This window comes from Diuraphis noxia, unplaced genomic scaffold, assembly GCF_037042655.1.
Source record: "Diuraphis noxia isolate RWA-SAM2 unplaced genomic scaffold, SU_Dnox_SAM2 contig0001, whole genome shotgun sequence".
NCBI lineage: Eukaryota > Metazoa > Arthropoda > Insecta > Hemiptera > Aphididae > Diuraphis > Diuraphis noxia.
Window position 1 is genome coordinate 87,855,005 of NW_028301711.1, and position 16,358 is coordinate 87,871,362.

The 16,358-nt window shown below is 30.7% G+C and overlaps 1 protein-coding gene across 2 annotated transcripts in view; it reads right to left on the reverse strand.

Moving 5' to 3' along the window:
• Positions 1–9,839: 9,839 nt before the first annotated feature.
• LOC107169600 (uncharacterized) overlaps positions 9,840–16,358 on the reverse strand; it is a 34,089-nt gene continuing 27,570 nt past the window's right edge. The window contains exons 9-12 of one of the 2 annotated variants that reach the window (XM_015519394.2): positions 12,305–13,639; positions 11,499–11,798; positions 10,984–11,187; positions 9,840–10,735 (exon numbers count right to left, since the gene is read on the reverse strand). In XM_015519394.2, the coding sequence (XP_015374880.2) occupies positions 10,575–10,735; positions 10,984–11,187; positions 11,499–11,798; positions 12,305–13,639 (2,000 nt within the window). In that variant the 3' untranslated portion in view covers positions 9,840–10,574. Of the gene's footprint in view, positions 10,736–10,983; positions 11,188–11,498; positions 11,799–12,304; positions 13,643–16,358 lie in introns of both variants that reach the window. The other variant, XM_015519393.2, reaches the window with a different exon arrangement.

Consider the following 16,358-nt stretch of genomic DNA (forward strand, 5'->3'; position numbering starts at 1 on the left):
ACATTATTTAGAAATCAAAGTATACTATGCACGATGTAACCCCCTGATAAAATTCCTGGCGGTGCCTATGATAATTCGCTTCAAATTAAAATATAGTAAAAAACGTAGTTTCTTTGGCAGTCTTATAGGTTACAGATTAATTTCAGTGGAACTATTCCAAATGAAAGTAAATATTATCTTGTCAGATTTTTTTTTTATTTAATTCATTGAAAAATACATTGAATTTTCAAAGTTGTCATTAAACGATTGCGAAAACTGAGCAACATTGTCAACACAACACGCACCGCGGAGAAAAGGACAATGCATCGGAGCCTGATGTGATCAAACAAAACAACGCGAAATAATATCATAACGGAAAAACCCGGATTCGTCAGCACAGTCACGAAAGTGATTTTATAATATTGTGTGTTATTTATTTTGTTATAAACGGTTTCTATTGTAATACCATAATAATTTAATATAATAATAACAATTAATAATAATAATAGTGTCTAGGGTTTCCTGCTACCTGCAACCTGACATTTTTCCTTTTCTGTGGGTTTTATCGGCGGCGGCGTGTAGATTATATTATAATAACAACGTAGCTGACCGTAGAGTAAGAGGGACAGGAATATAGAGAAAGCGGTAAAGAGTAAGAGTGATAGCAACTTTTTATTATTATTATTTTATTATTTTAATAACAATTTATTATAATAGTTATTTATTATTATTATTTATTTAGTTATTATAGTAGTTATTTTAATTATTTTATTATTTTTTACACTTTATTTTCGTTACGCACAGTTTTTCTGGGCTAGGGTCCCTCCGCTCACATCGCGCCATAAGAAACTACGTTTCAAAAGCCCACCAGGACATCTAAATAATATTCTAATTTTTAAATTTAAACGTCATAATTAAATCTTAACATCATTAACTATTAATATAAGAATATAAAGTATAATCTAGAAATTTAAGTATCCATGAATAGTATTTTTAAATTACAATATAACTAAAATTGATTATTTAAATTATGTAATTTCATTCAAATTTGAACTTAAAATAGCTATAAAAAACTGTGTTTGTATAATTTTTAGATTTATTTTTTCGCAGCAGAATTAAATACTTACGTGGAATCTTGTTTTAAATTTTCCATTCTTAGATAAGGTATACAATTTAAACATTTTATACATTTTTAATAACTAAAGAGTTTATAAATGTTCAATTAAACGTAAAAAAACGCCTATATATTTTAGATATTATATAAACTTATGGGGAACTTTGTATTAATTTTTCAAGTTTTTAAGTTTTGACCCAATGAATAACATTTTATCGACATTTATAGAATAAAAAAACTAAAGAAACGGAAAATTTTAAATATCTAGAAATAACTGAAAAATTATTGAAATATTTTGATAAATTTATCAAATATAAGAATTGATAAAATAAACGTATACATTTTGTAAATTTCGAGTTTCTATAATTATTTGTTTTTGAATAATAACAAAATAAAAATATTGGTACAAGAGAAATTGTGTGAATTTCCAATGTTGTAATTCAAATGACCTTGTGATTTTATTTTTATTTCCGGTAGACATTTTTTATTTGATAAAAGGAGACAAACTCATGAAAAATCTTGTATTGAATTTTCAAATCTGAAGATGAAAAAAATAACATTTTATAAATTTCTAACTCAAAATGAATTTCAAATTTTCGTGGTTTTTACGTATTTTGTCAAAATTCGATCTTTCAATGCTTATTAAAAAAAAAATTGTGACTGTGTATTCTTAATTATTTTTAACTATACAGTTTTGACAATATATTAGAATCCTTGTACCTATTAAATCTTGAAGCTTTTTTACCAAACGAATAAAATTTTAGTGTCGTTTATAAAAAAAAAAAAAACTAAAATGATTGAAAATTTCAAATGTCTATAACTTAAAAATATTTGAAATATTTTGAAAATTTTTTCAAGTATAGGAAATGTCATTATAAAGTATAAACATTCAGTGAAAATTACATGTGTTTACGGTAATTTGTTTTAGAGTTACACCAATATCTAAAATCGATTTTCTCAATAATTTATTTTGTGTAATAGTTCCCGTTTTTAAAATTTGTTTTTTATTTTTCCTGGTGCTTCTGATAACTTAGATTCGCTTTCCAACCGGAAAAGCTATACTGAAGTTGAAAATGGTAGCATTATTTCGATAACTTATGTGTACACAGACAAAATAAAAACACTCATCATTGTAAAATCAATACACTCATCGCTCCGCTCAGAATCTAAAATAAGAAACACAATTGAATACCAATACATTCATTTGATCATATTATAGAAACTAAAAACACGAATATTATATGTACATAAATTGGCAATTTATTATTCCGGTCTTAGATGAATCATGTTTGTATGCACCTAGGTATTATAACTTTAATTTTGTTGTAATCCGCTATTGTCAATACAGAAAATTCTTAAAATATATTTTCAAAATGTTTTATACATTATACTTTTATAGGTAATATTTAATAAGCACATGCAAATTATTATAGTAGGTACCCACCTATTATTTGGTTTTTCTGATTACTCTTATAATTTATTGTAACAACCAAACGTCCAAACATATACGTGCGCTTGTATTTATTGATTTTTCTCTCGTATAGCAGATTATTGAATATCTATCCCTGAACATTCTATCTCGTATAATATTCTAACCATCCATAGAATAGACAGGGCCGTCCTTTGAGGGTGGCGTGGTGGGGGGGGGGGGGTCTAACCCCCCACTCATGATTTTTTAAATATTTAGACGGCAAATTTGACACTCGGTATAAGTCGTCGGCAATTTGGCATCGTCAGTATTTTAATAATATTTTTATTATTTTGAAAATATATTTGTATATAATATTATGTTTCTATGAAACATAAAACTCAGATAAGACGACGATGACGTCGACACTTCGATTACACCGAATGCTAAGAATAGATGTGTTTATTTACCATCAGTGTATTGCGCGACTGTACAACACGTAAGTATATAAACTGTTACCCGTAGCCCGTATGTATTGACTTATTCTTGGTATTATTAAATATTATTTTATTATTCTTGAAATTTGTTGCACTTTTGCAGTCGATAGTGTTATCAGTAGTTGTCGTCTATTCGACTATTAATTCGTCCGAGGTTAGTGTAACATCGTGTTCTGTCTTCTGTAGCTGCCTACTAGTTATAAACTGTCTAGTGTTCTGTTTTCTATAATATTAATATTGTGTGATTATTTTTTCTTATTATTCATATAATTTTGCATTTTGCTATTCACTTATGATTTTAAGAGTACGTATCGGTATCACGTCAATTGTTCGCCGAAAATTGTTCGCGCGACAGTTGCTCGCGCGTCTAATGTTCGCCTGGAAATTGTTCGTGCATGAATTGTTCGTTTGTTCACATAACATTAAATAAAAATAAATAAATAAATAATAGTAATAATAATAATAATAATAATATACTAATAAATAATAATACATAAAAAAATAAAATATAATGTCGAGTATTTTTCCACGTTTGTGGATGTCAATAATATTAAGTACATGGTTTTTATATTTGTAGTTGGAAATTGTATGCAACACGGCCACCACACTTATATTTTTTATACAATGAACATTTCCAAAAAGTTTTTTTTTCCGTTTGTTTTTCGCGGTAGAACATTTTAACATTCATGTACGAGTATATCTGTATCACGATCACTTTTTACGTAGCTATTTTAAAACCATAGTAATTAAATACTTATTGCGGTAAAATAAAATTGGATGGTCAAAATTACTGGTTGTACTGTTGTTTGATTTTTATGACAGGTATGTGTTAGTATTAGTATTGTTATTAGTAGATACCTACTAAAAAAAAAAAAAATGGATTTTTGTGCCCATTATATAATGTTCGATAACGAGATACGTTATCGATATGGTTTTAAACTTCACACATTTCACACTAAATCAAATAGTATGTTATATTGTTATTTATACTGCCGTATAGATTACAAAATATATTACATGATAATCAAGTCTTATAATTTTTTTACGAACAATTTCCAGCAGATCATTAGACACGCGAGCAACTGTCGCGCGAACTATTTTCGGCGAACAATTTTGACACATATCCGCTAATAACTCACTTAAAAATTGAATTATCGTAAAAAACCAACGTACAAACATAGAGATAATGTTCTTACCATCAAGTTTCATAATAGGTCGATTCACTGTAATTTTTAAACTAAAGGAGCTACAAGTGTTCTGCTGAGCGTAAATTTGCTATATTACGCACTGGTAAGACGGAGACAATAAATACTACTGTTACGTACTCTTAAGCGAGAAAAAAGAAGTGGTTGATCAATTAGATATGAACAAAATAGCAACATTATGTGCAACTTTGAAAAACCGTAGAATTTAATATCTAATTGAATGTATCAATAGATGAAGTACCTATTATATGTATACTTTTATACAAATAATAATAGGTATTATAATTTGTATTAATAAAAATATTTTGTTTAAAACTGATATTATACTTTTTACATTTTATTATTTAAGATTTAAAATACACATTTTTATTAATTTGGGTAAATGGAATGCGGAAGTTGTAAAATTATGATTAGGTTACCTAATATTTTAATTTTCACATGAGCAACTAAAAAAGTAAAGCAACTTTTTTCTTCGTTTATTGGTCTTAACCATTGGCAACTATTTGTGAGGGGAATTATGGTTGGTCGAGGGACACAGTACATGTGTATTTAATATTTCTGGGTCGGGATTTCTCGAAGAAACCCTAATGGTCATAAATAAATGGTATAATAAAATAATAATATAAATATAAATATAATATAGTAGAAAACAATTTTTTAGTCGGCAAATTAATAGATCTACCACCCCCCCATTAATTGTTGTTCGGGACGGCCCTGAGAATAGAGTACATTTTTAATATTTTCTATTGAATTAGAACTATAATTTTGATACGTCATATATATCCCGCGATCACACTTCTTTTACAATGCTTTATAATAACTTTTAATTGTTATTGTCATTTAACATTATTATTATGGCAAGACAAGACATAATTTGCTAAAATTAGATAGTTAAACGAAAGTGGATTCTAATACATTTTAAAAATACTTATTAAATTTATCACATGGAATGTAGATGAAATTATTTATGTTTTATTCTGTTGAGATAAGAAAATACTAACTGAAATATCCAACTTTTGAGTTTGTAAAAATAATTTTTAAACTTATCCAATCATTTGATATAATTAGATCAGTGCTTTTAATCTTTCTATGTATAATAAAAAAATAGCACCTACACAAAATCTAAATATGTTTAATAATATACCACTAAACGCCTTAAAAGTGTCGAATATTTGTTTTTTTTTTTACTTATACTTGCACAAAAGGAAAACAAATTGAATATTATTTTCACATTATATTATATTATCATATTTTTTATAATTATTATAGTGGTTATATAATTTAAATAAACAATATAAAGTCATCATTTTGAAAACCTTCAGTTTAAAAACATTGAAATGATTATCGTTGGTACGCATGTTTAATGTTAATTCACTAAATTCAATATAATTCAGAATGTTAAGGCACCTGCAAATATGTAATTTTTAAGTTGTTGTGTTTAGGCAATTCCTCCGTTCATTGTTGTCATTGCTCGTAGTTTTATGTATATTAAGAACTAGTAAATTATCATTTGTGTGTGTATAATTCCTATTAATCACATATTACTCACCAGTGTGCACATTGTTATTTAGTAATATAATCAAAATATCCAAAAATATAGGATCGTAAAATAGCTATTGGCCAGGCCAAAGTTTAAATACTTCAAAATGTCTGATTTAAATTTTTTTTTAAATATTTTAATGCATAAACAAGATTACTTTGAAATGGTTAGATCACTTTTTGAATTTTAACTAATTCTTGACAGGACTAAACATTTTAAATTTAATACATTTTTAAATGTTGATATTAAATATGTTGAAAACTATTAAAAATGCATACTATAATATATAATATATCATCCAATCGATTCAAAATAAACTTCTTTATCTATAACTTATTTATAAAAACCTTTACATTTTTAAGGTCAAACTACCAGAAGTACTTTAGTTTTTGTCATTCACTAATGTTGTTTTGATGAAAAATTGATGGAGTTTGTAGAGGCTTAATATCAATTCTAATACAATTTCTCAAATCCAGATTTTTTCTCGATGATAAACACTAATATTAATCACTATTATAGTTATCCTGTGAATGAATCAATTCTTTGGAAAAATTATTTTTTAACAGAAATAAAATATTGCACTTAAGGACAATTGAAGAGGCCGTGTTGTAAATATTTAATTTGACTAATATTTTACTTTTTACATTTTTGCACTGATCTTAAAAATAGTTAAGCCGTGAAGAAGAAAGGTTAACTTTCCATTCTGTGAGGGGGATGATTGTGGGAACAGCGACCTCCATTGATTTTTCGTTGCCAACACATCGAGTATATTCGGAAAATATGATTGCTTCCGCAAGTTTGGCCATGTGGCCAGACTGTAGTAGCCGTGGAATATTCTAGAAATTTACCCATGGAAGGTGAGGCCTCACCTGTGCGCATGCTAGATATCCAGCATCGATGGTGGGTAGAGCTTTGAGGTGCCACTAATTGATTTCTGGTCCCGTCGACCAACTGCTATATGAGCTCATATATTCACTCCCAGGAGGGCCGTGTGTAAAAGAATAGAGTGTAAGCAAACGGACTCGATCGATTTGTGATGTGTTGGAGGGTTGGCGAGGGAAGCCGTTACCGTAACAACGAGGGTGATTTACCTAGCTGGCATAGGAAACGCGAGCGACGCGCACTCTCGAACAATTCACCACCCACCCCAGGCCATGTTGAAGTAAGCTCGTTGTATCCCGGATGCTCCCTGGACATCGTCAGTTCTTCCGAGTTCCCCGCCAAAGTAGTTTGACTGTTGCTATGTTAGCTTTATGCACCAAAGTGCCACACCCAACATCCATAACTTATTTCCAAATAACCAAAAGTCGTTTATATTTCATAGCAGCACTCACGAAAACCATGCAGTGCTAAATTATTTTGCTTAGATAAAAGTATTATGCTTTACCGACGGCTAGTCGTTTTAGTTGTATGCTTTACACGTGTCTTCAAGAATTTACATATTATGCCTCACTAACGAATTGCAAACGTATTACTGCTAACTACGGAAGGTTAGGTGCTGTTACGTGCGGTATGACTTTACGTAATTTGCAGACCAAATTTCCGAGACTGGATTCAAGTCTTGTTGTTGTATGAGCTTCCACCGATTCTAGAAATTAGCTTCGGGCCCGTCAAAGTGTTACTGACCAGTGTCACCAAAGTTATGAAACATATACATATTTATCTCAAGCACAAGTAAGTTTACATAATATACTGCTATTGGGCTATGTAGAGGGTGGACAAAATTTAACATCATAATTCATAATCTTAAATGATTTATAAGTTATTGCATATTGGTTATAAGTTAGTACTCGTGACGTTGTATATTATAATATAATTAATCATACCAATTAATCAAGATGACCAAAACCACTAACATTTAAATATTTATCAAAATATGATTTTGTGCTTGCTTATCAATGGATCTAAAAGTTAATTGATTCATTTTGGGAAATATAGTTTATATTATTTTATTCTATCATATTCAAATAGTTTTTAATAAAATATCAGTAGATACGTATGTTATTATCATTTAATTTCTATGTCGAATTGTATTGAATTTATTTTCCGAATTGTTGGGAAGGAGGAGCTGTGATATTGCTCATACTTGGGCTACTGTGAACGTTGACTGTATTGATCAATAACGAACACAGCCATTTTCAAGCGTAGTGGAACTTTCACATTTCCGCAGTATTCCGACACTTTGCCACCAAATTTCTTTCTCACACCCCTTCACCCTTGCCAAGTAATAAGCGTAGCCAGTAATCTTGGGTTCTACCTGACAATTTCATCGTCCTTAGACACAGCCAATCGTAGCTGATGGTAACGGAGATCGATCACAAATCTTGCGCAGTATATTTCAACCACCACCCACCACCCACCATATTTTGACTGTACCACCATCATTCCCAATCAAAAACTTTCTTGCAAGCTATGCCAGTGTTGCCAATTATTCAAAATCATATTGTTCGGTTTTATTATATATTCTACATTAATTTATGGCAATGATAGTCATCGAAATTATCCCATCCCTGATACTCATAACATTATTGTTTGATTTATTTTACTTTAGTCTAGTCTAGTTCATATTTGTAATTAGTTTTATTAAAATTACCTACTCATATATTCTTATTAACATGGCTTTTATAATTCGATTGAATTATTTGTCCTTATTATATTTTTTATTTTATAACTAAAAGTTATAATGCAATCTTTTATAACATTGCAATTCATTTTTTCCTTCATACGAGCATATTCAAATATAAACCTTACAAAGTTACAATGTAATTAATATAATATTATATAGATTATAGTAATCAGTGGCGTATTTATTGGGGGTTCTCAGCCGAAAAAAAAATCTGGAGACGTCATATTTTAAACACATCAATATCATAATAATTTTAGTTCGATTATTTTATTAAGTATAATGAAGAAAACAAATATTTCAAAATAAATATAAATATCACTAATAATTAAATTGAAATCGAATTATAGTAATAGTAACCATCGACTATTCGTTACTCACACACAAATAGTTTATAAGTAATCTGATGTGAGGAAATTATCGGTTGATAAGAATATCGATATCTTTAGATTGTAAATACGCACCCATAATAATGCATTACATCTTTTATTATTTCGATAGAATTCTGTTATATATAGCAGTTGCTCCCTCTGATCGTTTATCTTTGTACCACTGCTTGCTTGATCTACGTCTCTTTTAACCTAGTTAACAATGGTCCTCTTATTGTATAATCTCAAACGATCTAATGGTTTTTTATCTGATGAGTTATTATCTATAGTACAGTAAAACTTCCTTATTACGGAAATAAGTACCTACTGTTGAATGATTTACAGATTCCTTTGATGTTAATCTTGGTAGTATTTTTTCATCACAGTTTTCTGTTGGTGGGGACTATTTGAGGAGTAGAAGTGTATTGAGGATCAAGCTCTAATCGTAATGCTTTATTACCATTGGCCACAAGGTATACGAGGAATTGCTATACCTCAATCTAATGTGAAAGCCAGTCTACACCACTAGAAACAAGAGCCTTGTTATGGAGACACTTAACGATTACCGTGAATGGTGAAAGGGAAGTATGTAGATACCATTTTACCAGCTCATAGAAACCAAATTATGAACATAGATTGACGCTAGATGCTGGTATGTACCTATTTTCCTCCGTATACGTATCTAGCAAACCTTAAAGAGATCCACCTCCTCATTATACTGTAGATATCAACACACCACTCTCTAAAGGTATTTCTTTAACAAATAAAAACTTAACAAGCTGAGTGACCAATAAACATTATTAGATAGGAATTAAATTTATTATTTACATCATCATTAACTTCTAATTATTGTTCATTTAATGCCTTATATAATATAAAGTATAATTTATTTACTAAATGATGATTTTTATGACCATATACTTTTAGCTAGTAATTATCATATTAGTAAATACAGGGCAGTAGGTAATATTAATTAAGTGTATGAAATTGAAATGAAAAATCACTCGTTATTAATATGAAAAAAGATGTTTATTCCAAAATAAAACTTAGTACCTAACATCAAAACACATGCATGAGTTATATTTTAAATAATAATAATTTGATTATATATATAAATAAAAAAAAAATAATAAAAGTATTATTTAAAAAAAAAAATATATATATATAATCGTTTAATACTAAATCATAAAATACATATTATAAAAAAAGTTTAAAAAAGTATTTTTATTTAATTTTTTAATTAAAATTTTAAAAAATCATGCTTAATATTATAATATAGGTTGTCTACTATGTTATTTGAATGAACCTATAAATATAATAATATGAAATGTATATGTGGTAATAGTGTTATACACGTATACACCAGGCCTAACCTACTCTAACTATATAACTAATTAAAATTAAAATTAATATATTTATTATTAAATCATTGTACGCTTTTTCAATGAAAAGTATTTCAACAATGGATAATTTTATAATAGTTATGTGTGAAAAAATATTATATGTTTTTATATTATAAATGTATACATTATAGACCTATTTATTATATTCAAAATGAAATTAGTATCGGGCGACCAATTTCTACGCAGTAGCGTAATTTCGGAATATATAGACGTTAGAATTTCGGTCTCGTAATTGAATATTTTCAAGCGACTCGGTCACATCATCTTGATCGCGACTCGGTCACATCATCTTGATCGCGACAAAGTAAATACCCTGCCACTTTTTCGTACTGATTTCATTTTGAATAGAATAAAGTCGGCAAATCAATCATGCGTTTGTAAAAATTTTAGGTTATGTTTTGTCGTTGTAAATATTTTGTTTTCGTTTGACCAGAAATTTAATTGAAAAAGTGAAGGACTATACTATCTATTTGTCCTGTAATTAGAATAACCGCTAGAAGTATGATAATTGTCTTGTCGACTACGGTTCTTATACTATGGTTAGTCTTAGCAGTTGGACGACGAGTTTGTTCATTCTGACGTGATGTAAACGTAGCTCCTGTGAAAATATAACATTTGTAGTCAAAGAAAAATCTGAGTATGTTTAATTAACAGTAAAGTGATTCTACGTCATTGAATACAAAATTATGAAATTTGAAATCAATTACTACACAAATTAGATAGTTATTAGAAGTCATCGTCAATTAGACTGCAAATAGAACCAGTTTGGCCTACATTTTATTGTCGAAATATTATAATGTAGGTAATTAAAGTATTTCCAACTAAATTTTAAAAATTAATACCAACCATTACCACCGGTGTTCCTGCCTTTAAGGATAGGCATCATAGTAGTTGGAGCTTGTGCCACTACGGGAACAGGATGTGCAGCGTACCATGCTCCTCTTCCGTTATCGGCATCGGGAATGGACGGAGAAATTTGCTGGGGTTTAAGGGAGTACCATAAACCACCACCAGTGTCTTGTGATTGTTCTGTTGATCCTTTACATGCACCTGAAAACAGTATGAAATTTTTCATCTTAATGAGACTTGAGATTGAATTAGAGTATCTCGAATAGTGTAATATTATAATACGCGCAAGTTGATGGAACACAAGGAAACGGGAGGAAAAATTTATAATTATTTTTTAAGCAGGAAATTAGTAAATTTTATAAGAAAAAATGAGAAATATGACAATAGAACTAACCCAATTATATATGGGATGAGCATGCTTAAAAAATCACTCTGTATATATATTAATTTTATAATATACAGATTGAAAATCTTATCAAAAATGAAATTACATAATGGTCATTAATTATTACCTTCTTTCTTAACTTTGGTTCCGACTAACTTCATGCCAGAGCGGTACGGGTCCGAAAGACGACTGCATTTAGAATTTGTTCCTGCTTCCGTAAGTAATATTGTGGTAGTGGTTTCAGGATTTAAACCTTCGTCATTGGGTATTGGAGTTCCAACAAAACATTCATACTGGGCCCCTTCCTTGGTGATTGGATTTAAACGTTTTACGTACGTATACGTCAACATAATTGATTTTTCACCAGCTTCCGGGCTTATTTGTTGCTGTGGTTCGGTCCATTGGCCGAGGCATTGGTATTCACGTTCTGCATAAAAAACATGTAATCAATTAGCACAAATGTATTACACTATATGATTATTATGATTATGAAATTATAAAATTACGTGCATAAATATTTTTTATTATTAAATACTGTATTATTCATAGACATATCAAGCAAATGTAAAACACAAAAGTGAAATAATAATATGCATTTTTAATTCAACGATTCGGATGAAAACGAATTTTAACTATCGTTTTATTTTAAATCAATCCATTATCATAATAGGTGTGTGGTTTAAAAAATGTAATGGTGTCTGCAGTGATAAGTATTTCGCATAATAATGAAACACATATAATGCCATAATGGTGATAGTGTAATGGTTGTAGTGGTTCATAAAGGGGTAAGAGATAAACATAAATGTGAATACTAAGTTATATTTGTGAAGAATTACACACAGATTATTGTTGGTAGAAGTGATTAATGTGCTGATGATGGTGAAGATAAATTGCTTGTTGTCAATTATGGTTTGGTAACCATAGTAGGTATACCTTGATAATACCGGCTTTCAGACTTAGGCTGCAATTGATACAGCTGAGAAGAGGTCTTAGTAGTCAGCGTTGGCAGATAGTAGTGATTTGAAGGTTTCTGTTGACGGCGTGGGTGTAGTGGCAGTGGTGTAGGCATCGAAACGGCGATGGTACCTTGCTCTACGTGCAGTGGCGGCAGTGGTACGGGCGGTAGTGACAAGATTCCACCCAGACCACGGTTGTTTTGCTGCTGACGCTGCTTCTGCAGTTGTTGTTGTCTTTGATGTTCTTTTTCTTGTTCTTGCTGTCGTTGCTGTTGCTGGTACCACCAGTACTGTTGTGCTGCCGTCGTCCAACCACCATTGTTACTACTATTAATTCTAGAAGAGCTGTTCCAAGCAACTTGTGCGTTTCGGTTATTATCACTTCCTCCACCACCACTTATGTACAACGGTCGGTCACCACGAACGTTCCAACTACCACTGTTTGGATGTTGAAGCGTTATTGACGAGTCATGTGGTGGCTGCAGCGTTTGTTGCTGTTGATCAGTGTTGTATTTATGGTTATCATAATTTTGCTGTTGCTGGCGATAATAATAATTGCCTATCCTGTGTCCACCACTATCCATTGTCTGACGTTGATTGTTATTACTATATCCGTTGGCAGTAATAGGATGTTGTTGAGGCAACCAATGTGGTTGTGTTTGTGGATGTTGCTGTTGATGAGAATAATAATTATTATTATCCGTACCGATATTACCAGGTGGTGTGGGGGGATAATATTGTTGCCGTCCTCGGTAATAATAATCGTTATTGTTATTATTCGATTGTTCGGGTTGTTTCTGCCACTGCTGCTGTTGACGAGCGTGATAATCGGTAACCGGGTGATAAGATGCAGTAGTAGGAACAGTAGCCGTAGAAGTAGAAGGAGAGGTTGCAGTAGTTAATAATTTTGAGAGTGACGGTATTTGTTGATCGATAGAAATCGTCTCATGTGGTTGAGATATAGCTGGCGAGAAGGTGGTAGTAGTAGTAGAAGTAGTAGTAGTAGTAGTGGTAGTAAAATTAGAAGGGTTCATAGTAGTAATGTCTATGGACGGTTGAATTCCATTTCTGCTGGATATCGTAGAGGACGGATCCATAGCGGTCAAGAAGGTGGTTGTTGGCCCAGTCGTTTGGTGGTTGGTTATGTTGTTTATCACCTCTGTCGAAGTGTTGTGACTACTAAATTTCAAGATCGGCATGTTAGATGATGTAGATGTAATAGCCACAGATGAAGCGACGGTCGACGTATCTGTTGGAGCCGAGTGTCGTTTGTTCCTCCTCCAACTTCCACTGACAGTGTCTCCTCCCGATGCTGCTAATAGTTATCACCATCAATGTGCATAAATAAAGTACACATATACGATAAATATGAAATGAACAAATACGAGTAGGTAGTATACTTAATAACTTTATTTCTAAAAAAAGCGGGTAAGTCGTGGATGTCGCTCTGCTGTGCAATAGGTCAGTAAGTTACAAGTGGGTTACTGTAATGGATGGAATTTAAATTTGAATCCAATGATGTTATATCATTGTATACGAAAAACGATTCTGAGCGGAAACGGTTTATCTGTCTAGGATATGTTATAGATTATTAAAAATTTTCAAATCTTAGATTTAAAAAGAAAATTTCTTATGAATTTTCTAACTTAAAATCATTTGTGAATTTCCGTGATTTTTACATGTTCTCAAAATTAAAATTTGAATGCTTGTAAAAAAAATCGTGACTGTATTTTTTTTATTTTTCAACTGCTATTGTAAAAATATTTTAGGACCCTTGTTTTAAATTTTCAAATCTCAGATTTAAAAAGAAAATTTTTTATGAATTTCTAGCTTAAAATAATTTGCGATTTTTACGTCTTTTGTCGAAATTCAAACTTTGAATGTTTATGAAAAAAAAATTGTGACTGAATTTATTTTATTTTTCAATCGCTATTGTAACAATATGTTAAGAGTTTTGTATTAAATTTTCAAGCTTTTCTACCCAAAAATAAATTTTTATCCATTTTAATTTTTAAAAAAAAACAAATAATGATCGAAAATTGCATATACCTATGAATAGTTCAACTTAAATCAAAATTTTTTTGAAAATTTTATAGTGTATAGAATATAATTGAATAAACATTCAGTGAAAATTTCATGTATCTGTGGTCATTTGTTTTAATGTTACATCAAAAACCCAAAACCGATTTTGTCGAAAATTGATTGTGCATAAAATATCCCGTTTTTCCCTTAATTTTTAGTTTGTTTATCCCGATTATTTAGAAAAATATTAAGACATTTTTACTTTTGATTCTCCAAGTACCAACTAGATTCACTTTCTGATCAAACGAAGTATTGAAGTCAAAAATCGAAGCACTTTTTCTGCCCAAAAACGTGATGACAGACACAAAAAAATAAAAATAAAAATAAAAACACACTCGGTAAAATCAATACATTGATCGCTCCGCTCAGAATCTAAAATGTAATTAACTTGTATAAAATGTCATGTTCATAATAAATGAGAGTGATATATGTGTGCTTCTTTTTTTATATGCGAACAGTGACACGACGGTAATAAAGACGACGACCAACGGTTTTGGGGATAGCCAGAGTCGAATAGAAATTTGTCAATACATGTAAATGTCACAGGAACGGCGGAGAGGGATCGAAAAGAAGAGAATTAAGGTGCACTCTGTAATCGGTATTAATCACATCATAAACCTTTGGACACCAATCCCCCCGCGCCATGCGTATAAATACGTTGGTGATGGAATGCGTGGCGTGAGGCTCGTCTGGTGCAACATTTTAAAATTGTGAGGGATTTAATTGTGGTGAGCGGGAGCTAATGATGCCGGGGATCATGGTTTAATGAAGCTCGGTAGCGTTAGATTAGTGGTGGCGTATGGATTGGCCGGCGGAAGGGGGCTGGCATCAACATTGCGTTATGCTGAGGTAATGGTAGGGTAACATACGATGTAACGGTCCCACCGCGTCTGTGCGCAACCAACGTCACTAGCGTTTGTAGTTAAGAGTTGTTTTTTCTGTGTGTTAACGCTTCTTGTAGAGTTGATATTTTATATTTTTTTCATGTGTATATTTGGTTGTTTTGTTTTGTCTGATCACGCAAATACACATTAGCCCCCGTCCAAAGTGTAATAACAATATTTTTGTACGCTTTGAGAACGGCGGTTTATATTTATTTCCACGTGTGTGTGCATGCAAACTTCCTTTCAGCAACAGGTACAATCAGACCAGATGCTCTTGACGCCACCACATTTGTAACAAACGCCGTAGTTGGTGGTCGAGTTTAACAATTTTTCATGCATTTCGCATAAAAGGTAAGTGCCTAGTCAATGTTTTGTTATTTATCTTTCAGTGAATTAGCTTAATTAAATTTGAAATATAATAGAACATTTTTATTCATTTTTTTTAGGTATCCCTTCGAATGGATAATCTTTATCGGTAATATGCTTCGGTAGATATTGGATACAATTATCGGATTATGGAGAAAATAAAACATTTTTTAAAAATAATATCAACAAATAATTTTTTAAAAGCATTTTCAAGAAAATATACAAAAGTTGTAATTATAAATTGTTTGCGTTCAATTCATCACACATTAGATGGAATATAAAATATTATAAGTAGGTATATATACTATTAATCATTAACTAATCTTTCTTAAAACCTTAATCACATAAATAATTTTTACAATCAGAATTCTTTTTAAAATTTAATTTTTGCTAGATCGTGAGCAGTAACCTTCACATTTGGTTTATCTATACATGAAGTAGAAAATAAAATCTTATGCTTCATAATATAAGGATTGCATGTTTTTAGTGGTGAGTTCCTAGGTTTCTGTTATATTTCACATAGTTATAATAAAAATATTAATTTTCAATTTTATAAATACATTCTTATTTTATTTAACCTATCAACATATTTGAGAATTTTAATTTAAAAAAGGCGGGTAAGTCGTGGATGCCGCTCTGCTGTACAGTAGGTTACTAGTGGGTTACTGTAATGGATGGAATTAAATTTGAATCCAATGA